This window comes from Passer domesticus, chromosome 19, assembly GCF_036417665.1.
Source record: "Passer domesticus isolate bPasDom1 chromosome 19, bPasDom1.hap1, whole genome shotgun sequence".
NCBI lineage: Eukaryota > Metazoa > Chordata > Aves > Passeriformes > Passeridae > Passer > Passer domesticus.
The window spans coordinates 6202061-6224558 of NC_087492.1; the positions used below are offsets into that span (position 1 = coordinate 6202061).

The window sequence follows — 22498 nt, forward strand, 5'->3', positions numbered from 1 at the left end:
TGGCCGGCTGAAAGCGCTGCTGCGGTTCTCTTGGTGGTGCTGCCGATGGTGGCACTGCTGCCACTGCTTGGTGTCCCTGCTGGGCCATTTCTGGTGGCCCTGCTGCTGGCTCTGCTGGTGCCAGCACCGGTGGCTCTGCTGGCGGCCAGCTGTTGGCACTGGTGGCAGTGCCATGGCGCTGCTGGTGCCGGCTGGGCAGCGCGGCGGTGTCGCAGCGGGGGCTGATGGTGTCAGCGGTGTGTGCTCTCCCCCCGCCCCGGCGGTGCGGTGGCTCTGAGGCGGGAGCTGCCGTGTCTGTGCCGCTGTCCCCAGCCCCGCTGTCCCCGCCGGCGCCATTGCCTGCAGCGCGTCCTCCCGCCCGCCTGGGGGCGCTGTGAGGCCACGAGGATCATCGAGAGGGCGGAAGTGACGTAGAGGAAGCGAAGCGGCGGCCGCCATAGCAACGGCGGGATGAACGCGCCTCCGGCCTTCGAGTCCTTCCTGCTCTTCGAGGGCGAGAAAAAGTGAGGGGATAGCGGGGGGCGGCTAATTAAACACGGGGGGCGACTCACTAAACCCTGCCCAGAGCGCGGGGGGCTGGGAGGGGGGCGAGCCCGGGCCTTACCCCGTTCCCCGCTGTTCCCTGGCGCACCCACCGCTGACATCCCTGTATCCCTGAAACCGCAGGATCACCATCAACAAGGACACCAAGGTGCCCAACGCCTGCCTCTTCACCATCAACAAGGAGGACCACACGCTCGGGAACATCATCAAGTCGTAAGTGCAGGCGGGGAGGAAATGCCGGGGCAGCTTTGGGGTTTTCCTGCCCTTCCTTTCATTCCCTGGGGTTTCGTTCCCGTTCCAGGCAGCTGCTCAAAGACCCGCAGGTGCTGTTTGCGGGGTACAAGGTGCCGCACCCTCTGGAACACAAAATCATCATCCGTGTGCAGACCACGCCCGACTACAGCCCCCAGGAGGCCTTCACCAATGCCATCACAGACCTGATCAGCGAGCTCTCCCTGCTGGAGGAGAGGTTCAGGGTGAGGCCGCTGCTCCCCAGGCTCCCTGGCCGTGCTGTGCTGTGCTGCGTGCCTCAGAGCTGCTGGGCTTTGGTTTGTCAGTTCATTGCCAAAGCCTGGCTGCTCTCAAGTGCATTTTTATTTTCTCTGGGTCTGTATTTTCCCTTCTCATCACTTCTGCTCAGTTTGTTTATTGATTTAGCCCCTGGATGCTCAGGGTTAATCTTCCTCAGACAAAAGCAGGGGGCTGTGACTGAGAAGTGACTCTGGTGTGCTGGGCAAAGGCAGCAGGGCACCAATTTGTAAATCAGTTTTGGTTTCACTTCCAGTGTTCTTTTTCTGGTTGCTGTAGAGATTTCCACTGTGGGTTGCTGTGATCCTCAGGAGAGTCAGGAATGATTGAACACCAACCCCCAGCTCAGTAACAGCTCTTAGCATGTGTGTTTTTGCTTTTGCTTTCCAGGTTGCTATTAAGGACAAGCAAGAAGGAATTGAGTAAAGTGGAGCAGACTGTTACTTCTGAGGCAGAATGCTGTGTCTGTTACTGGATGAAATATTTAAACCTCCATTCATGGCAAATATTTTCCCCCTTGTCCCACCTCTGTTTAATTTTTGACAGCAATATTTTGAATTTTGGTTTGGTTTTTTTTTTCCATAGCAGACAGGCACTTTGCCAGGAGGATAAATGTCATGTTGGATTTGGTGGATAAGTCATTAAAGTGATTTTTAGTTTTCTAATCAGAGCCTTAAGGCAGATATTTGTCCTGGGCTGTTGGGGAGGTTGGTGTGGGTACAATTCCAGCAGGAGAAGCTGCTCAGTGACAGCTGCAGGTGAACTCTCTGCTTTTCCTGCCAAAAAGTCCAGGCACTGCCAGCTGAACTGGTACTTTGTTTTATTAGGTGTCATTTCTATAAAACAAATGCACAAATTGTGAAAACTTACAGTAAAAGAAAGCGGATGTTTACAATGAACTGATGAGTTGAACAAACTCTTACCTTGTTTTATTTTTTCTCCATCTGGCACATAAAGCTGCTCTAGAAAACGTTCATGGGCACATGGGGAACAGTCACTAATACTGCACTAGGTGGAAGCAGGGTGGAGCTGTGGCACGGGGACTAGGATTTCTTCCAGATGGCTGTAATGTTGACACTGGTCAGCACCACCAGGTAGGTGAAGGCAGGGTCAGCCACCACGTTGTTCACCAGGACCTCGGGGGGCTGCTCCCCGTTCACCCGCAGCTCCGGCCACTGCAGGATCTGTGGGAGAGCACAGGGTGGGGATGTGCCTGGGGGACACGGGCCCTGGGCACCCTCAGGCACAGCTCTGCCTTCTCCTGAGGGCTGCTGGAGCTCTGAGGGTTTAGGGCACAAGGGAAAACAGCTGCAGCCCCAAGGAACTGACTGGTGGCTTGGCAGTGCACTTCCAAAAACCCTGAGCAATCACAGAAAACATCTCCCTGTGACTGAGCAGCACCTTGTCACCCAGAGCAGAGCTCAGTGCCACCTCAGGGATGGGGACTCCCTCCCCATACCTGAATAACCCTTTCAGGGAAGAAATAATGGAACACTGGTCACTTCATACCTCTGTAATGTAGCTCCAGCCTTTGGAGTGTTTGTGATTGTGCTTTCAGAGGGACAGGCAAGGGCACAGTGACTGCCCAAAGAGAACTGTCTCCAGAGGGGAATACTGGGCAGGAAAAGGGTGAGTGAGCACAGGGAAGCACTGAGCCCTTTCCTGCCAGGGAATGTTCTCTCTGGCTTGCCTCCCCTCCCTGGGGCTGTGGTGCCTGCACAGCTGTGCCTCTGTGCTCCTCAGTTTAACCAGAACTTTTTTAGGGCTGCTTTAGGAAGAGCTGCAGGGGGTGACAGATTTGCTTTGCAGCTCCTCGTTCCTGTCCCAATGAGTGGCCTTGGCCATGCTCTGGAGATTGCTTTTAATTGTTTGTGAGGGTCAGCTGTGGAAATACAAGGCATGTTCTGGGACAGGCCTGCTTAGGAGGCTGGGATCAGCTGCCCTGGGGTGGAAGGGAGGCCAGAGAGCAGCTCAGCCCTACCTGTGTGGGAGAGATCCTCCGCTCCGAGCGCTTTCCCTTCGGAGAGCCCCAGGCCGTGGTGTAGTTGGAGAGGTTGTACATCCACACACTGCCCTTCTCATCCCCACAGAACACGTATTCTTTTGCTGTGGGAGCAGAAGAAAAAGCTGGGAAATGAGTGTGGAGCTGGGAATCTGCTCTGCTGTAAAGGACAGCTGCAGGATCCCAATGGAGGGTGCCCTATTGCAGCAAAATTCCCTTACTGGCACAAAAACATGTATCTACCTTACTCTGAAAGAATTCATTGAAGATAAACCAGCTCTCTTTAGTGTAGAAAAGCTAGTGCTAAATGCTTTGGGATTTCTCTTGACTTCTTTTAGACAGGTTTTGGGAAGTGCTGACTGGATCACGTTGGTTTGTTCCTTGTCAGTCCAAACCCAGCTGCCCAGGGTGTGACATCCCTGCCTACAGATGCACTCAGCATCCCAGTGGCTCCACAGGGCCAGCCCTGAGCTCTGTGCTGTGAAAACCTGTGCAAGAAAGACCCCCCAGCCTCGACTGTCCCCCCTTATCAGGCAGAAGGTGCAGCTGTAATTGTTTATTACTGGTGGTGTCTCCAGCCAGCTGGTGCTGGAGCTGCACTGCAGAGCTGCAGGGGGAGAGCAGAGCTCTGCTGGGCTCTGAAACCCAGGCCTCTGCCTCCAGCTCCAGGCTGCTCCCATGGATCAAAGGAGAGCCATGGACAACTGGGCAAAGCATGAGGCAGGAAATGAGTGCTCCTACCTGGGCAGGTGCTCAGTGTCAGGTAGGACATGTCTGTTGTGGACCACTCCAGCTCAGCCAGAACAACTGCAGACATTGTCCGCTGGCATCCTTTGCCCTTGGCATCAAAAGACTTGCTCCAGCTCCACAAGTATATGCATCCTGGTTTGGAGCTCTTGGAAACTGGGGAAGAAAGGAGGGGAGAGGCTGTGGCAGCTGCTGGGAAGCAAAGTGCATTGAGACAGAGGTGCTCCATCCAGAATATGGATTTCAAGCCATGGCATCTGATCCACCAGCAACTGTTTGCACCTGCTTTACCTTATTTCAGGATAATTGGAGGTTGCAGAGATATTTTCAGTATTATGCTTATGTTCCTGAGCTGTAGAACAAGCATAAGCTGTTCAGAAAGAGCCAGCCCATGATGTGAAACCCACAATTCCCCTAAAAAAATACTGTTGCCACCAGCCCTTGAGCAGAAAGAGACTCCCCCCTTCCACATTGGCACTGCTTGGCCATGTGTGCTCTCAGCTGATTGCTGGTCCTGTCCAAGCATGGGTTTGCACTCCAGGCTACGTTTTTGGGAAAGACAAGTGACTGTGGGAGACAATTCCATCCTGTGCAGCTCCCCCAAAGCTAAAGAGGCTGTCACACCCCTTTCAGCCCCTCTGCTTGTCACGCTGGCTTCGCCCTGCACATGCTGAAGTGCCCCACTGTTTTTGGGATTGTGCTGTTATGTTTATACTCACCAACGACATCATCATTGAGAAAAGCCAAACCATCAACCCTGTGAGATGTTGTCATGCTTTCCTCACCAGGAAACTGGAATATGGCTTCAAAAGGCCTAGAGCAGGGGGGAAGGGTGAAATCAGCCAAGTGCTGAACAGCCAGCAGTGAAAGGGCACCTGGCTGCAGAGCCCAGAAGGAAACCTGTTTGTTAGTGAGGCTCTTGCCAAGCTCAGGTGAATTCCCAGTTGAATTTACACTTTTGGTCACTTGGGTTTACTAGTTCAGCAGAAGCCTGTTTGCTCAAGAGATTGCTGCACTCCATCAGCATCAGGATATTTGTCAGCAGGGCATGACTTTACTTGCTTCTTCCTTGTAATTTTGTCCTGAGCTCTCACAGGGTCCCAGTTTCCTGGGTTACCTCACGTACCCGGAGCAGGGGAGGCCTCACTGTGAGACTGGAAATCAATCCAAAAGTTTACACTCCGTTGCACTACCTGGAGGTGACACACCCTTAAGTTTTGGGGTATTGGATTACACTCCTGCCAGCCTTCCTGCAAAGCAGCCTGCAATAACTGCAGCTTTAATACAAGCTCTGAACAGTCCTTGAGCATCATGCTCCTATTTTTTCTGGCCACTCTGGGAAGGGGAGGATGTTTTAAGTTTTGCAGGATGTGCAGCTTTTGCTCAGACCTCCTCAGTTAAAAATCAAGCCTTTGCTAGGACTATCGCTTCTTGTTCTGGAAAGCAAATGCAGCCTGTGGTTCTCACCTGCTTTTTTGTCCCTTATCCAGTTTTATGTTCCAGGCAAAACAGCCATTTTCACAGCCTGCCAGCAGGTACTGCTCTGGACAGGTGGGGACCAGGGCAATCCGTAGGGGGATGGAGGCTGTTTCCAGCACCAGCAGCTGGCTAAAGAAAAGCAGAGAACAAGCAGTTAAGTGGTGCTGTGATGTGATAGTTACAGGCTCTTGGACTGGCCACATCTGGTTTTTGAACCTTTACCTTGCTTTGAAATTGTAGTCGCAGTCTGGAATCCCAATATCCCAGAGTGCAATTCGCTTGTCATAGGATGCAGCTGTGGGACACAGAAGAGAAGCAGGTAATGACACCGCTGCTCATCTGGCTCTTCTCGTGCTAGCTGGCACTTCTGCCTGAGCCACAGTCACCCTCTAGGGCTCCAGAGAGCTCATTAAGGCACAGCAGCAGTCCCTGAGCTCCTGGCCCAGCACTTCCCAGCCATTGTCACACATGCACAGTCAGTACTTAGTGTTCTCATCCTGTGCTCTAAAGGGGCAGATAAAACAGTTTGTTTCCTGGTGTCCATTACTGACTTGTGGCTTCACAAGGTCTTTACTTAGTGGCCCTCTGAGCTTGTTTCTGGTCAGGGCTTCAAGTGGAATCTAAAATATGAGTTCCAGCCTCTACTCTCAGGCAGACATCACTTTATTGCACATATCCATGGCTTACTGTGTTCACATCCACAGCAGCTTCCATTGGGAGAGTTAGGCACTGACAAAGGGTGAGAAACATGTCACCAAGCTGATAAAACTGTTTTGCTTCCAGTGTAACAGATTACTCTGAGTAACCTGGACCCTCATCAGATGGCAATCCTCAAACTCAGAATTTATTGGTGTCCCCTCCCCAAAAATGATGCAAAGAATCTCCCTTAATTACTCTCAATTTTTCTATGAAATATAATGAGTCTTGCTGTCCACACCGTTATATGGCTGTGCTACCAACCTCCTTATTCCTTCCACCACCCTCCTTATCCTTTCCTCTGCTTCTGCCTTTGGCACTCCCGAGATTCTTCTTGAAAAGTATCCCCTATTCTAAAAACATTCCACTTTTAATGGTTCATGTAGCACTTTAACCACTCCAGGATGTGGGTAATTGTAGGCAAGAGAAACAATGTGCTGTGGGGTGCAGGTGTGGCCTGAATGGCTCTGTACCAGCTCACTGTACAGCCTGACAATGCAGCTGCAATTTGTAACATGATGGTTCATTACCAGTCCAAGAGGCACAGCCTCTGTGAGCCCTACTGTGTGTGGCAAAGCTCTCCTTGACATCAGGATCTGAATAGAAATCTCTGTCGAGGCATAGAACTCATATTAAAAAAATCAAAGTCAATTAAGCACATTGTTGGATAAAATGAAACCCAACAGCCCATAATAGGCTGCTGTGCTGGAGGAGAGCCCTGCCACTGCCTGGCTCCCAGCTGCCTGCTCTGCCATTCTTCTTACTCATCCCTGTGGAACAGATCCACTACTGGGCTTGTTTGTGGCTAATGTGTGTGTGACAGCCACCCTGAGAGCCAGCAAGGGAGAAACAGGAGCTGCTGCACCTCAGCCAAAGAGGCAGGCTCTGGCTGAAACACGCTGTTCCTGCTGGAGATTGCTGCCAAAGGAGAGGAACAATGTTCTCTCCCTAATGCCTGTCTGTGCCTTTTGTTTGTGTGTCCCTGCTTGCCCTGGTGACAATTCCCCTTGTTAAGGAAGCCCTGACTTTTCCACATCACGACTAAAACCAGAGATTCTGAAGCAGACTTACTGAAGAGGTGGGTCTCCTGGGTTGGACTGAAGCAGACAGTAGCAATGGGTTTTTTGTGAGCCTTTATCTCTCCGTAGCAGAAGTCGGCTGCCACGTGGATCAGTTTGACAATCCCTCTCCTCCCTGCAGCTGCCAGGATGTTGTGAGCTTTCTTGCGGCTGTCGCTGATCACCATTGTGAGGGTTGTCCATGCCACGCTGAAGAACTCCTGGAACACAGGGAAAACAAGGCTGGGGTGACAGAGAACAGAGAACAGCCAGCAGGGTGGTGGCTGTTAGCTCAGAAAAAAGACAACTGTCACAAGTGCTACTCAGGTGGAATGACACGACTGTTTAAGATGGAGCATCAAAACTCAAAACAGCTCTCAGAAGAGCATAAACTAAAGAAAGAGGATGTTTATTACTCTGTGCTGTCAAGCAGGGTCAGCAGCCAGACACACCTGTGTGAGGACTGGCAGGCTAATCTCCTAAACTAATAAGAAAATAAACCCAAACTAGGCTAAAAGGATAAGCAAGCAATGTTTATTATCTGTCTTCATCTTAACATCTGTCCATACTAACACTTTCAGACCTCTTTGTGATATGTATCATTACAGATTGTAATTATTACAGATTGTGGTATTGCAATTATTACAGATTCTGGTATTCCCATTCAATGCTTACCCTTCTCACTTGCAACCCACCTCTGTAGCCACTTTATACTTTTTCAGCACTGTCCCTGTCTCACAATCAATCAGACAGACAGATTCCCCTCCACAGGTTGCCACGGTTCTGGAGGAGCTCACAATGGGATCTGAAAGAGGAAAAGAATGGGTGAGAAGTTCCCAGGTTCAGGGATAACACACGAAGACTGCAGCTTATCACTGCCTGGTGCTCTCCCAGTCTCCTGTTTTCAAAGTCAAAGGAGAAATATGTAAGCAAGTCTCTTCCTGACAATGGAGACTACAGCTTGAAGGAGCAGGGGTCTAAGGCATGGAGTTCCACTGGGATTCCAGAGCCAGGTGGTTCTGGGAATCCTGCAAACTTCTTTAAGAGCTCACCTTTCCTGGCTCCAGAGTCTAGCACTGGCTCGAAGACACAGGACCAGAGCTGCGTTTTAAAATCCTCGCGGCTGTTGCCTTTACTGTGACACTGAAGAAAATGCAATGGCTCTGCACTGACATCCTCCTACAATAAACCATCCACATTTAGAAAATTCATTCCCCTGACACGGTTTGCCTGTGATTGCCTTGACAGAACCCTCTGTTGAACACAGGAATTCGAGTTAAACTCAAATATTTTTCAGCCCGTCTGTGCTATGGAGAACAGGAGAGACTGAGGTGCCACAATGCTCAAGACTCCTAAAGCAGCAGGGAACTGTTTAGCAAAGATATGCCCAGCAGACCCCAGCAGAGAACCCCATTTCCTAGAGCAGAGAAATGTGGAAAACCCTTTAGATCCCCAGTGGCCCAAGCTGAGGGGGAAAACACCTTTCCCCATGCAGCCCCTGAGTTGAGAGCAAGGCTTGCCAGTCCCATTTCTAAGCACAGGCTGTTTCAGTGCACCACCTCGGAGCGCTGGTCCATCCATCCCCCAGAGGGGATCCACTGGGGTCTCCTGGGGGCTTCCTTCTCTCCCTTGATGCCTCTGAGAGATTTAAAACAATGACAAAAAAAAACCAAACCAAAACTCACAATGTATTTGGCCAACTATGAGCTCCAAGCTGTGCAGAGCTCTGAAGAAACCTGAAGGCAGCTCCTCCCCCTATAAACCAAGAGGCCCAAAGCCAGTCCCAAGGGCGCTGACAGACGTACCTTGCGCTTGGAATTCTTCACGGGGGTCAAGATAACCACACTGTTGTCCTGCTCCTGGCTTTTCTGCTCCCCTGTCATCTGGCTGGATCTTCTGTTGCTTTGCCCCTTGGGAAGCTGCTCTCCATTCTTCTGTGTCCCTTCAGCTTCCTGCTCAGGGGTTGCCTCCTTGGCTGGTTGGTTTGATGTTCTTGGTTTATCAGGAGCTGGGTCATCCTCCACATGACCGGATTTTCTGGCATTATCTGCAGCCTCCTCCTCTGTGTTTGCCTGGGTCTTGGACCTCTTATTTCCAGGGCTTGATTTTGAATGATTTCTTTTCCTCTTGCTGGGTGTTACTGTGACCTATAAGGCACGTTGTCGTGTTGTCAGGTTCTGCATAAGGTTTTCAGCTTCCCCGAGATGTGCAGATAATTTGTAAGTTAAAGGCATTAATTATTCAAATGCAAGTATCCTCCCACAGTTACAGACTGGGTTCCAGGAATCAGACAGCCCAGAGCTGCAGGGTTCCTAGAGGCAGAAGCTAATGAAAACTACACAGCCAGACTTCTTTTCAGCTCCCTTCCCCTGTCTCAGTTATTTGCAATTTATAGACGATGTGGAAAAACAAATCTGGCTTATGTACCACAGGGGTTCAGTCTGCAGCCATTTCCAAGCAGGCAAACACCAGCAGAGCCTGGCCAGGCATCAGCCCAGGTCTCTAATTAAAATATTTCTTCCTAGTGGAGAGGTGGAGTGAGTAGGATTGCACTTATGAAATGTTTTTGGTCCCCTATGAGAATGGAAGCCCTCTGAGGGAGCAACTTGACCTTCACATTTCTGGGAAAGCTTCAATCTGGCTGTAAAGAAGAACCCTGAGCTGCTGGATACAGGCTGGAGCCTGAGACTGCCCCTGTGGTTACCAAAGGGTCATAAATGTGAAGTGACAAGAGCTGCTGAATTCCCAGGAAACAGAAAGAACATTGCTAATGTAACTGGAAAAATCACCTACCTGAGCCACGTCTTCTGCAGCTTCCCTGGGGCTTTTTGCAGCTTCCCTGGGGCTTTCTGTGCTTTCTTCCTCATTCTCATCCATCTTTTCCTCTGGTTCACTATCAGAGTTTAACTCCAGACCTAGTGAGTTTGCCAGAAACTCTTCTGCAATCATTTTCACCTGAGAAGCAAATATGTGGATATGTTAAAAAAAAAAGATGACTACAAAAAAGCCACAGCATGTCAAGCTCTGATCTGTCATGGCACAAAGAGCTGCTCTGCTGAGTTTTTAATATCTGCTCCCACTATTCTGTGTGAAGTTCACAAGTGGTGGAGGAGTCCCCAGCTGACATTACATGACCCAAGAGCTTCACTTTGTCATGGGCATCCAGAGTACACAGCTGTGGAAACAACAGCACAGCAATAAAGCAAGACAAAGGAGAGATGGAAGTCTCAATTGTATGTATGAACAAACAAATTAAACAAATGTTACAAACTAAATGGTGTCTTTCCCCACTGGGAGCAACTACACTTCTGTCATTATCTTCACTCTTTCATCAAGAATAAAAGTTACTATTAAACTAATTTGCAAATAAGTAAGTATTAAGGATACTGCAGTCTGATTAATGAGTACAAGTATCATTATTGCTTATGAGTTAAAAAATAATATTTAATGACAGCTATTTCAACTTGGTGCACATTTAGTCCTGGTAACTGCTTAACAAAGCAGTGAAGAAAGAGAAAAAGTGATACCACTTGTGAGCAAGAGCACCCAAACCCATGGAGTGTTTTAATGCAGTCCATGCAGAGCAGGAGCAGGGTCCTTGCCTGGAGAGCAGCAGGGTGGGGGGGTTGTGACCTACCCGCCAGCGGGTGAACTCGCTGAGTGAGCTGGGCCCATGCACCACATTGGTCTGCACTGACTTCAGGAACTTTTTCTTGATGGACTTCACCTGCTCAGCTGTGTATTTCTCAGGGAGTTGGTCACGGAAGAATTTTTTCCAGTGAGCAGTAACCTAGGCAGAAAGATTGAATTATTTCAACAGAAAAGCACAAGAGAACTCGTGAAAGCATTTAAGAAGTGGCCAACCCTGAGTGCTGCACCCAACGTGATGGAACTGCTTTAATTTATTTCTTCATGTTCAAATGACCACTTCAGCTAAGGAGAAAGTCAGTTCCTCTGTACCAAGCTGGAGTGAGTGTGGCTAAGCAGACAAAAGGCTGCTGACCTACAGGATGCTCACCTGCCAGCACAGTTTCCCATGGGAGTTTCTGGTGGGCAGTAACACATCCATCACCATTTGGACCCAACAGACATTTTTACATTGAGGCACAGGACTAAGAACTGGGCAGGCAGAGACAACATCAGGGAAAGGCATCAGGGCAGAGACACCACAAAAAGAACAGCACAGGGGAGTGTTTGGTGTCTCATTAAACAGCCAGCCATGATCAGTTGTCTGGGACAAGAGGCTGAGCAGTCCTCACAGAGACCCTTTGAGGTTCACAGGTTTTACACACACAACACTCAGCAGAACTCATCCCTCAGTTTTCAGGATCTGAGTTTTCCCCCACTGTTACACAGAAGGGATTAAGAAGGTCAATTAAGTAGAATACAAACAGTAAGAGCAATAATACACAAGAACAGCCAGCCAATCAAACCTTTTTCATAACTGAACAATAATTTTGCCCAAGATCACAATGATGCCTTGTGGGGAGAATCTGTCATGAGCTAAATTGTGAGTGAAAATAGAGTTCTAAACATTCACAACCGAAGAAGAAAGAACAAATCCTTGTTCCTGGTGAATGCTGGAAAAAGCAGGATTATCCAGAGCCTGGTTTTGTGCTCCCCATTCCTGGGGCCTGGACAGTAACTTAAATTAGATGGGGAGGTGTTCTGGCAGCACCAGGCTTCTCCCATTCCTGAATGATGATCAGAGTGACCTGAAAAACTACAGGATCAGACACAGAGCTGGCTGGCCCTGCTCCTGACTTAAACCAAAGGCAAATTGCCTGCACAGAACAGGTAGAGCAGATGCCAGCAGTGACCAGTGAAAGCAGCTGTAAAACATCTCCTGGGTGGCCCATTCTGCAGGTTGGGCTCAGATCATACCACAGGCATTGCAAACCACTTGAAACTTGTTTGCAGCTCTGTCACTACACTGAGCACAGGATTTAGTTATTTTTGAGGTTTTTAGAGGCTAAGGAAATAGCCCACATCTTACCTTGCTGGTGAGCTTATGGCTGTTGGCACGTCTCACATGGTTGGCCAGTTTGGTTATGTCCTTGCCATTGAGCAGACGAAGATTTTGCAAAAGAAACATTACTTTATAGTCATCATTGAGCTAGAAAGAGAAAACACTGGAGTTACAAAATTTGTACACATGGTGCATGCTTTACCTTAAGTCCTTGATTAAAATACAGCCTATATGAGAATTATATATTTAGTAAGGAAAAGCCATTCAATAAAATCTCCTCAGGATTTTCAACTTGAATTTCACATTTTAGGTGTGGATTAATGTTCTCCATGAGTTGGGATCTTAAACTGCAGACAGAGCTGCCCAGCCCTCAGGCAGTGCTAACATCCAGCACAAGGTGGGGGCTGTGTAACTGCTCATCTGCTGGGGCTGAGTGCAAGGCTGGGAGCTGTGTTCATATCCCTGAACTCTAACACAGGGGAAGGCCTGTCCTGACAGTCAAGGAATTCCAGCAGGAATTCCTTGGGTCAGATAGGTCACCATGCAGCCACACACATGCTTGTTTGCTGTTGCACACTGTTAGTATGTGGGGATTGTGAGTAGTTGATGCCAGTTTACAGCACAAGTAAAATCAGTTGTGGATGTTTGACTTGTACAGTCAGCAGATCCTCTTGGGAGAAGTCAAAACCTAAACCAGACTAATCATCAAGTTTAAACCCTCATCTGAGGACCCACTCTGCTTTTCCAGAGCAGACAGGGCACTAAACCTAACACAGATATTAGGAAATAAAACTAGCATTAGATACTGGGGAAAAACCCTTTACTGTGGGGATGGTGATGCACTGGCACAGGTTTCCCAGAGAAGCTGTGGCTGCTCCATCCCTGGGAGTGTTCAAGACCACACTGGATGGGGTTCTGAGCAGCCTGGTCTAATGGAAGGTGTCCCTGCCCATGGCAGGAGGTGGGACAGGATGAGCATTAAAGTCCCTTCCAATCCAAACCATTCTGTGATTCTATGTTTCTATAAGGACATCTCTACACAGCCATTACTATCTTTTACACTAGTAAAATTTTTAGTATGAGCATGAGGTACTGTACCTGATACTGCACCTAAGACAGGACTTTGGCCTAGAGAATCAGGAGCTCAAGACACAGATTTTAATATCTGAGTGGTTTTGGGCAAGTCACCTCTGCAGATTGAGAAATAGTGGCACAAAATGGTTAAATGTCACACAAAGGCTGGCTGCTTTCTCAAATGCCCTTGCACTTGCTGCCCAAGAACAATATACAAGAACTTTGCACAAGTGCTGTTTGTTTGCCCTGCTGTTTAATGTAAGGAGGGGGGTAACTCACTGTCAAGTACACATTGTTCTCATAGGTCAGCTCCTCGAGCAGAGGGAACTGTTTCAGAGCAGTTACATCTTCCAGCTTGTTATTGTTGCAGTTCAGGACACGCAGATCAGGGAGGGTTAGGCTGTTGGGAAATTTGTCCAGTAAATTATCAGAGAGATCAAGTTTCTGCAGGTGCCTGAGGCGGGAAAACAAGCGCGGGTCTAAATCTCCAGTCTTCAGCTGCAGCTTGGACAGGCTGAAAACAAATTAAAAAAAAACCAAAAAACACCCATGAACTATCTGCAGCTCACTGGAGGAACAAATGCTGATTTCATAGCAGAGACAGTCCCACCTGGTGGCATCTCAGTCCAGCACAACTCACTGGGTACAACTGACCAATCCTGGTTTTTCTGCTGTGGTTTTTTTTAGGGTTCATTCAACTATCTCTTGAATTATCACTTCCTCACAATGGAAGCACCATTTTGTTAGCTTTTTTAGTTTTTACAAAGATAACCCAAAAGTGTTTTAAACATTTTTATTCTATTATTAATCTCAATAAATAGTAAAACACAATAGATATAAAACTAACTTATTTCTTAGTTACAATACTTTATAAATGTTTTTCGACTTTCTATCAAGTTTTAAGAATTCTTTTCAAATCCATTTCCTACACTGGTGGCAGCATTCTGGATTGTGAGCACAGTGTGGGGCAGATGATGTGTCTGAGCTAACAGCCACCATCAGAGACTCAGGTCTGCCAAAGTACAATTAACCTGCAATTCAGATCATCTCCTAGGGGTTACTGAGCTGTCTGGGAGCAGTAAATCACCAGGAAAGGTCTTATTTTACAGAAAAAAATTACCACACCTTTCAAAGGTTTGGTATTTTATTCCTGTGCAATGTTGATCCAACAAGACAAGCTGTGGCAATTCAAGACACTCCAGCCTCAGTCTACCCTGTCCATAGAATGCACTACAGTCATTATTTCACAGTTCATGCCCAGTGCAGAACGTGTCCCCAAATAATCTGGCTGTTTTCAAAGAAGTAACTTAACAAAAAAGTGTTTTTTCCATTTCTTTTACAGTGAGTTTTGCTGCAAAAGCTTCCAATGGAAAATGTAGACATTCACCTAACAAAATCCCAAGACTGCCACCAAAACAGAATTTTGTCCTGAAAGAAGAAGTGGTACAATTTTGATGAGGGAAAAAGAAATATCCCTTCTCTGTAAGAAAGTGAAAACTGCATAATATAAACAGGATCATTTAGATTTGGTTAGATCATTTAGGTGAGCTCCAAAGGCAGCTTCCAGTCCTGGCAGCCAACATCTCTCGAGGGCACAAGTTTGGGTTCCTTTAACAAACAGAATCTCTTTCTCTAATGACCAGTTAAAAAAATAAGCTTCTAGATATTAATGAAGTGTGAATAAATAAGACAAATAAATCCAGAAAGCAAGATCCTTTCTCCTCCACTTGCCATCTCAGAAGAGCAACCAGCCAGTCAGAGCTGGTAAGACAGGTTGAGGACAACCCAGCTGGCTGCAGAGCTGTGACTGTGGTGTCCTTTTGGGGAAAAACTCAATGGTGCTCCCCAAACAGACCTTCTGAAACACATCACAGTATGAAGATGCATGGAGAAAGCCACACTCCAAAAATCCACAGCTTCAAACATCTCCCCATCAGTCTGTTATCCAGATTACTGCAGCTGATACTCAGAGAAACATGTGAGTCTCTCACTAAAAATAATTACTTTAGCACAAGGCAAACTAAAAGAAATAACATTAAAGAGTACATGTGAAACCCAAACCCCTGACATCAGCAACAAAACAACAAAGGTGCCAGCCAGAAAGTGGCCAGCTGAGCCACTTGGATTGGCCAGCTCTGTGTTAAACATTTGGAAGGACACATATTTACAATGACCTCTGTTAAGGACCTGCATGACAAAATTGTTTTAGTGGTTTTTAAGTGATTCAGAGTTTATTCTCTCCCTCTGCAATGTTTGAGGTAGTAGGATTACTGAATATAGAAGAGATGGAACATGATGGAGGGAGAGGAAAATGAAAGGGAAATAATGCCAAAAATACTTTAAAAACCCTCTGAAACCCATGTTGGAAGATTCTCTTATTCACATTGAGCAATTGCCAGTAAAGATGCAAGGGCTTTGGGGATAGAGAGGATACCTTGGGGTTAGGAAATCAGGATCCAGCCTTGAGGAGTTTCACAGAAAAATGGCAGCAAATACACAATAGAAATGGCAAGAAAAGGTGACATCTGCCAACAACCTCTTTAGTGAACGCAGTGCCACCACTGCTCACTGATCCTGCACTGGGCTTGCCCTCTCAGCTCTGTGCTTTGATACCCTTTTCTTTTAAGTAAAACAAATGTTTAGGGGAAGAAAGACGCCCAGATAAAAAGGCATTGCCAGGCTGAATTCATCTGGAATTTTCCGTGGGCCTGTCTGCACTTACTTGAGCGTCTCGATCTTTCGGAGCCTCGTGGATCTTGGAACTGCTCTTTCCAAAAGAAGTTCTGTGGTAATTTTTGACATCTTTAACCTCCACCTCTCTGCTGGAACCACCAATCAGTCAGCTGTAGGATTTCTTCTGGTTACCTTGATAAAAAAAATAGGAATAAGAGGAAATATTTCAACAGCTCCAAGGGAGGGAAAAATTTTTTTTATGAGGTTATCTAGTGGTTTTGCTGCTGTGTTGGAAGTCACCTTTTCCACTTGGTTGACATGAACATGGCAGAGACTATTATTAGATTGGGCACAGGCTCCCAGCACGCTGATCCAATCCATCTCCAAAACAACAGGGATACATCCCGTGGCTGTTGGAGTGACAGACCTGCTGCAGGTGAAAGCTGCCCATGAGTGATGGCACTCAGGACCAGGACAGCATCACAGGTACCTGTTTGTGCCTCTGCCGGGCTCTGCTCCAGGAATTCCAACACTCTTTCAAACAAACAGCAGCAGTAAGAGTCAATGCACCTGCTGTGAATGGTTTCCTCCCAAGAAAGTGACACTGAGCTCACTGGCCTGGCCAACTGGACTGACTCTTGCCTGATGACTTCTAAATTCCCAAAAATTTTGGAAAACTGAATTCACCAGCAGAAATTCAAGCACACACCAATCAAGGACATCATTTACTCAAGGACAAAAAAAAAAAAAAAATCAACAGAGTTCTCTGGTGATGAACTGATGTTTCAGTAGACACACAGACAGAGGGATATGCTGATATTTGGAATAACAGTGCTGACAGGGCCAAAAGAGCTCTACAAAATGACTGGTCCAGAGCTTCCCACTCTTCCTGACAGAGATTCCAAGAGAGGGAAATAAAAGAGAGCAGAGCTCCAAGGCCAGGCTCGCTCCTGTCTTTCTGTGTTAGATCAGTGCTGCCCAAATGCCACTCCAGCACATCGTGAGGGGCACACGGAGCACTGAGCCGCCCTTGGGCTTGGTTTCAGCAGCACCACACACCCACTGCACCTGCAACATTGTGTGAAGAGCAAGGGGCACAAGAATGTATACACTGAAATATTGTATACAAGCACAAAGAGCTGAACTGAAACCCAGTTCAAAGAGCAGCTGTTTGCGATTTGATCCTTCAAACGACAGAGCTCTCCCTGGGAGTCAAAGCACAGGGTCAGGCTTGTCCAGCCAGGCCTCCCTCAGCTCCTGTGTCCACAATAAAAACGTGACACCGGCGACTGGACGTTCCCAAGGCGCTGTCTGTGGCACACTGACCCAGCTGCACAGGGCAGGAGCCCAGGGAAGGCCAGGCACGGCATGTCCCAGCCCAGAGCAGCGGCGGTGCTGCACGGGGCACCCTCGGTTACCGCGGGGCTGCCGAGCGCGGTCACTGCCCCGGCAACAGGCCCCGCCTGCCCCACCGCGGCGGGCATCCCTCTGACCTGAGCCTGCTCGCCTGCAGCTGCCCCGCACCGCCCGGCGCGGCCCGGGACGCGACGCCGCGGCGGCGACAAGGCCACGGATGCCGGGCTGTCCCCACACGCCGGGCCGCGGGGTACCACCGGCTGCGGGCGCAGGCCGCGGCTCCGCCCGTGGGCAGGGCCGGCCCGGCCGGGCGGGGCAGGTGCGGCCCCGGCCGAGGCCTCGCCCGTCACCGCCGCCTCCGGACACCGAGCACCGCGAGGGGCCGGCGCCGGCCGCGGCCTCAGGCGCCCCCGCGGGGCGTAAACCGCGCCTACAACTCCCAGCGACCCCCGCGGCGCCGAACAGCGGCGCGGAGCCCTGGCACGCCGTGGGGGCTGCTGGGAGCGCGAGTCCGCCCGCACCCCCCTTCCACCCCCTCCGCCCGACCGCGCGGCCTGCGCCCAGCCCCGCCGCCCTCACCTGGAAGCGGCCGGGGAGGAGGAAGAGGAGCCGGGGAGGGAGGAAGGAAGGAAGGAAGGAAGGGCGGGAGGCGGAGCGGGCGGGGGGGCTGCGTGCGCGGCGCAGCCGGCGGGATGCAGGCGGCGGGCGGAGGGCCGGGCTGCGGCTGCAAGGGGATCCGCTCCTGCCTGCTCTGCGAGGGGCCCGCGCCGGCCGCTCCGCCCCCGCAGGTACCGGGCAGGGGGCGGGCGGCGGGGCGGGGCGGCGGCGGGAGGAGCCGGGGGCGGCGGGACCCCGCGCCCCCCGGGATGGTGGATGGCTCCCCTCCGCAACGCTGGGAAGGCGAGCGGGAGCTCACCTGAGCCTCACGTGTCACGGTCACACTCGTTTGTTACAGCTCAGCCCTGTGGCCTCCGAGATTTTCATCAACTTTCCTCATTCAGCATTTATTGCTATGGCAAACCGTGTCTCTGCAGCAATAGCCACCATTAATCTCCTTACACCTGCGGCCCTGAGGATCATCGGTTCTGCCCTGCCTTTCCAGGATAAAGACATCACTAGGAAAACAAACAAACAAAAAAAAAGTGGCTTCAAGCAAGCAGCACGTTGATGCTGCAGCTGGAAAAAAAAAGAACAGGGAATAGTTGTTCCCCAAAAGCAGCTGTAAAATTTCTCTTATCTGCAAGAATACTGTACAGTTTTCATGCTGCAATAGCAAGGTTGCAGGGGTAAATAATGGAAATGTCTTATTACTTTTTTTTTTCCTTTTCCGTTGATATTTCCACAGGGAGAAGATAATTTCACTTACTGTCCAGCAACAGGCCTAGCTAAAGGAAATGAGGACTCGGAATTTGCTGGCTGGGCATTTCCCTTTCCAGGGGTGTTCCTGGTGGAGGAATTCATTAGTGAAGATGAAGAGTGTGAGATAGTGGAACTGATGGATCGAGATGACTGGAAACCATCACAGTCTGGCCGAAAGAAACAGGTTGGACTTTGGAAGCACATCTGATCTTAGATCCCTCTGGAAAAGGAAAGCTGTTTTTCAGTTAAAACCCAAAATATTGAGATGTTTCATTAAGTGCTTTCCTTTGAAAGCTTTTCCTGAAATCAATGGCAAGAATTATCTGTAATTAAAATCAACTTATTGAAAAATACATGATAGTTACATCAGTATTTGATGGTGTGTGTTCAAGCATTAAAGTTCACACAATCTCCAAGGGAAAGAAATGGTTTTTCAGATTTGGTTTTACTTTATAAATCCAGAGAGATTAATGTAGATTTACTGAGTCCTTTTGCAACCTGGCAACCAGGTCACTGGAAGAGATGAGACCAGAACTCTGCAGGAACAGCCTCTCCAAAAAGACTTGTCCTAGATTTTTCCTTTACAATAGCTTTCCCCTCCCTCTTCTTTCCCAACAGGACTACGGGCCCAAAGTGAACTTCAAGAAGCAAAGGCTGAAAGCTGGCAGCTTTACTGGCTTGCCAAGCTTCAGCAGGAAGATCGTGGCCCAGATGAAGGGCTGTGCTGTGCTCAGTGGCTTCCTGCCTGTGGAGCAGTGCAACCTGGACTACAGACCAGAGAGAGGCGCTGCCATCGACCCCCACTTGGATGACTGCTGGCTCTGGGGGGAGCGCCTGGTCAGCCTGAACCTGCTCTCAAAAACTGTGCTCTCCATGTCCTGCGATCCAGAGGACACCATCCCATTATTTCCCATTTCCAGGAAGGAGGAGTTAAGCCCCGCTGCACCTTTCCCGCAGACAGCAGCGTGCAGAGGTGCGGGAGAAGAGGGCAGCGGGTGCTTTCTGTCGCCCAGGCTGGTGCCGGGGAAGGAGGTGAGCGTGGCCGTGCTGCTGCCCCAGAGGTCGCTGCTGGTGCTGCACGGGGATGCTCGGTACAGGTGGAAGCACGGCATCCGCCGCCGGCACATCCAGCACCGCCGCGTCGGCATCACCTTCAGGGAGCTCTCCGCCGAGTTCAGCGCCGGGGGCAGCCACGAGGAGCTGGGCAAAGAACTGCTGCAGATTGCTCTTTCCTTTCAAGGGAGACCCGTGTGAGCAAGAGGTGGCGTTTTGCTTTGGGAGAGGTGTAAAATGAGGCACGGAGTTTGTATGACGAGGTTTATTTCTGAGGTGGGGTAAGGAACCAGGTGTGTGCAGAGATAAGCTCAATAAAATGAAGATTTAACAAACAAGTAACAGGGGTGAGCTTTGAAACCTCCTGGGCAATGAGATCTTTTAAGCCAAAGTCAGAAATGAGAGGTTGCATCCATTACCTGTGTTGTAACAAAAAAGCAAACAACCAGTTCTGAAACACTTAAATGAACCCCAGAAAGTTAGAAACATTAAACAGAGTATCAAACAGCCCTTGACACAGTTTCAGCCCAAGCCCGGGCACAAATTTTAAGCTTTCCTGGCCCATACTTGATACTGTCAGACTGGTTTGAATGTTGCATCCAGCCCTGGGGGTGCAACTGTCCCCTCACCCCCCTCAGACAGGTCCTGTAGAGACCAGGTCCCAGGGGAGGAAGGTAAGCACAAAACACTGAGAACTAATTAAAGTAATTATCATTTGCTGAAGATTCATGCTCTAACAATGAGGATTAATCATAAATTCCATGTGTGACCTGTATCTTCTGGGACCAAAGAGCAGCATTTGCAGAGGGCCAGTGCTGACTCTTCGGGCTTGGACAGAGATCAGACCAAAGGCCTGCACAGACTGTGTTATTTTCTGATCATTTGTCATCTCTGAACCCTGCTGTCAGCTCTCAGTAGCAAGAGTCTGATTTTGGGAATTAGCTGGGCAACAGACTGCAACCCTGGCAGCTATCATTTATTTTCCTGGCACCCCCAGCAGCCAGGTTTGAATCATGCCTCGTACCTAAGATTCAAGCAGTCATTTGCAGCAGAAGCTGATCTGAGGCCATCTGTCTGCTCTGAACAAACTTCTGTGCTCTTGAAAATGAAGTTGTGCCGTGGAAGAAGCGTGATCCTTTAATAAACACAGCCCTTCAGCACAGCCTCACCTGCAGCAGGAAAGCAAAAACACCACCCTGCCACCAGCAGGCAGTGCTGCCTGGCTTTGGGTGGCAAGGAGAGGGGACAGACAGATCTCAGCGTCCTTGCAGTGCTGTGCTCTGCCCCAGAAGTGCTTCCTTGGCTCTGCACAGGATTCCCTGCACAGTGAAGCACTCCTGCCACAGGCACTGCCCTCTCCTCTGCAGGGGAGGGAGCTCTTCACCCAGGACAGGAATCAAATGGGTCAATCAGGATGTTTTTCATCAGTTTAAGCCACAAGCAGAGCCTTTTGTGGGCTGAGGTTCAGTTTAGTGCTAATTCCAGCAGAGATCTACTAGCAGGGCAGTCCCAAACTCCAAACCTCCACCCAGGTGGGCTGGTGAGTGTCCTCAAGGAGCTCCAGCAGCAGTTCCAGCAGCCACAGCACGTCCCCTCCATGGAACCTCTTCACTGCAAACACAGACACACAACAGGCAGGCCACACCTGCTCACAGCTCTGCCCCAGGAAATTCCTCATAGGCTGCAACTGGAAGAGGGTAGGTCTAGATTAGGTATTTGGAAAAAATTCTTCCCTGTGAGGGTGGGGAGGCCCTGGCACAGATTACCCAGAGAAGCTGTGGCTGCCTCTGGATCCCTGGGAGTGTCCAAGGCCAGGCTGGAGCAACCTGGTCTAGTGGAAGGTGTCCCTGCCCATGGGAGGGGGTGGGAACTGCATGATCATTAAATCATTCCAGCCCAACCCATTCTGAGGCGTCCATCTCTCTCCCAAAAGCAGGGAGCGTGCTGAGAGCAGCAGTTACTCACTTTTTCTGCAGCCTGGCATCCACAGGGAGTGGAATATTCCCAGGAGAGCACCTGGAGCTGCTGCTGGAGCAGAGGGGCTTTGTCCAAGCAGGAGGAGGAGCCTGCCAGCCTGGCACAGACACACAGGGAGGAAACCCAGCACAGGCTGTCACAGACAGAGCAGACACTGCACCTGATCCTCCTCACCCTGCAGTTCCAAGCCTCTCCACGGATCTGCTCAGCACACTGCAGCAATCAAGTGTTGCCATTAATGCTTGGCCCGAATTTCCAATGCTCCAATTTTACATTTATATTGTGCTCTCAGGCTGCTAAAACACTTTCTGCGTGCATCCCTGCTGCTCCATTCTCTCCACAGTGAAAGCAGATGATGGATTCTGATGAATCAGATTGCCACAATAACTTACACAGTGTTAGTTCATCTTGTGCTCTGCATTTGCTGGCTGAATTTTTCTGCCTTGATTGAACTATACAGGAAGCTGCTGTTCTTGCCAGAAGATTCCAGCTCTTCCTAGCTGATATCTTAAATGTGAAAAAATGCAAATAATTAAATACTGAGCCAAAAAGTGAGGGCTTTTTCTTGGTGTTTTTGAATTCCAAAACTTAATCTAGTCACTACACAGGCATTGCTGTGCCAGTCTTTTGACATTTTTCACCTGCTAAACAGCCTCTTGGGCATCATCCTCAGATCAAAATGCACACCCATCTGTTCAGTACTACTCCTTATTACTTCATGTACATTCTCTCCTAAAAAGCCAGAAAAAAAACCCCCAAACAAACAAACAAAAAAACCCAAAAAACCCCAAAAAAACCCCAACCAACAACGACAAAAAAACAAACAAAAAAAACCCACAAAAAAACCCCAAACCAAACAAAAAAAAAAAAAAAACCAAACAAAAAACCCACAAAAAAACCAAAAACCCAACCAAAAAAGACAGAAAATCCTGTTTCAGAGTGTTACAAAACATTCACAATTTACTGTCAAGTACCATAGAAATG

The 22498-nt window shown here is 49.2% G+C and overlaps 3 protein-coding genes across 6 annotated transcripts; 2 read left to right on the forward strand and 1 right to left on the reverse strand.

The window, feature by feature from the left end:
• Window positions 1-348: 348 nt before the first annotated feature.
• On the forward strand, window positions 349-1970 carry POLR2J (RNA polymerase II subunit J). The gene is made up of 4 exons (XM_064394747.1): window positions 349-503; window positions 667-756; window positions 845-1019; window positions 1462-1970. Exons 1-4 carry the CDS (start codon window positions 451-453, stop codon window positions 1495-1497), a joined length of 354 nt encoding a protein of 117 aa, XP_064250817.1. The 5' UTR covers window positions 349-450; the 3' UTR covers window positions 1498-1970.
• Window positions 1875-17891, reverse strand: LRWD1 (leucine rich repeats and WD repeat domain containing 1). Of its 4 annotated transcripts, none has more exons than XM_064394738.1 (16): window positions 17705-17891; window positions 15819-15961; window positions 13376-13610; window positions 12050-12169; window positions 10691-10843; window positions 9847-10008; window positions 8859-9200; window positions 8106-8232; window positions 7749-7858; window positions 7067-7274; window positions 5522-5594; window positions 5288-5428; window positions 4540-4634; window positions 3815-3976; window positions 3053-3177; window positions 1875-2255 (listed from the first exon to the last, which is right to left on the reverse strand). In XM_064394738.1, the coding sequence occupies exons 2-16, from the start codon at window positions 15896-15898 to the stop codon at window positions 2115-2117; spliced, it is 2274 nt and encodes a 757-aa protein (XP_064250808.1). In that variant the 5' UTR covers window positions 15899-15961; window positions 17705-17891; the 3' UTR covers window positions 1875-2114. The 4 variants fall into 4 exon arrangements, with proteins under 4 accessions (XP_064250808.1, XP_064250810.1, XP_064250811.1 ...); XM_064394740.1 differs by lacking the exon at window positions 17705-17891 and adding an exon at window positions 17263-17645; XM_064394741.1 differs by lacking the exon at window positions 17705-17891 and adding an exon at window positions 16070-16222.
• Window positions 17781-22054, forward strand: ALKBH4 (alkB homolog 4, lysine demethylase). The gene is made up of 3 exons (XM_064394743.1): window positions 17781-17913; window positions 18471-18668; window positions 19103-22054. The coding sequence occupies exons 1-3, from the start codon at window positions 17818-17820 to the stop codon at window positions 19736-19738; spliced, it is 930 nt and encodes a 309-aa protein (XP_064250813.1). The 5' UTR covers window positions 17781-17817; the 3' UTR covers window positions 19739-22054.
• The last annotated feature ends 444 nt before the right edge of the window (window positions 22055-22498 follow it).

What these genes read in the sequence shown, in the direction of transcription:
- LRWD1 (XM_064394738.1), bottom strand. Translation starts at nt 15,898, where the DNA reads ATGTCAAAAATTACCACAGAACTTCTTTTGGAAAGAGCAGTTCCAAGA. An exon ending in AGACTCTGGAGCCAGGAAAG is followed by an intron (nt 7,859 to 8,105) that starts GTGAGCTCTTAA and finishes TTCCTCTTTCAG; the next exon opens with ATCCCATTGTGAGCTCCTCC. An exon ending in GACTACAATTTCAAAGCAAG is followed by an intron (nt 5,429 to 5,521) that starts GTAAAGGTTCAA and finishes GCTTTTCTTTAG; the next exon opens with CCAGCTGCTGGTGCTGGAAA.
- POLR2J (XM_064394747.1), top strand. Translation starts at nt 451, where the DNA reads ATGAACGCGCCTCCGGCCTTCGAGTCCTTCCTGCTCTTCGAGGGCGAG. An exon ending in CTCTTCGAGGGCGAGAAAAA is followed by an intron (nt 504 to 666) that starts GTGAGGGGATAG and finishes CTGAAACCGCAG; the next exon opens with GATCACCATCAACAAGGACA. An exon ending in TGCTGGAGGAGAGGTTCAGG is followed by an intron (nt 1,020 to 1,461) that starts GTGAGGCCGCTG and finishes TTTGCTTTCCAG; the next exon opens with GTTGCTATTAAGGACAAGCA.
- ALKBH4 (XM_064394743.1), top strand. Translation starts at nt 17,818, where the DNA reads ATGCAGGCGGCGGGCGGAGGGCCGGGCTGCGGCTGCAAGGGGATCCGC. An exon ending in CGGCCGCTCCGCCCCCGCAG is followed by an intron (nt 17,914 to 18,470) that starts GTACCGGGCAGG and finishes ATATTTCCACAG; the next exon opens with GGAGAAGATAATTTCACTTA. An exon ending in AGTCTGGCCGAAAGAAACAG is followed by an intron (nt 18,669 to 19,102) that starts GTTGGACTTTGG and finishes CTTTCCCAACAG; the next exon opens with GACTACGGGCCCAAAGTGAA.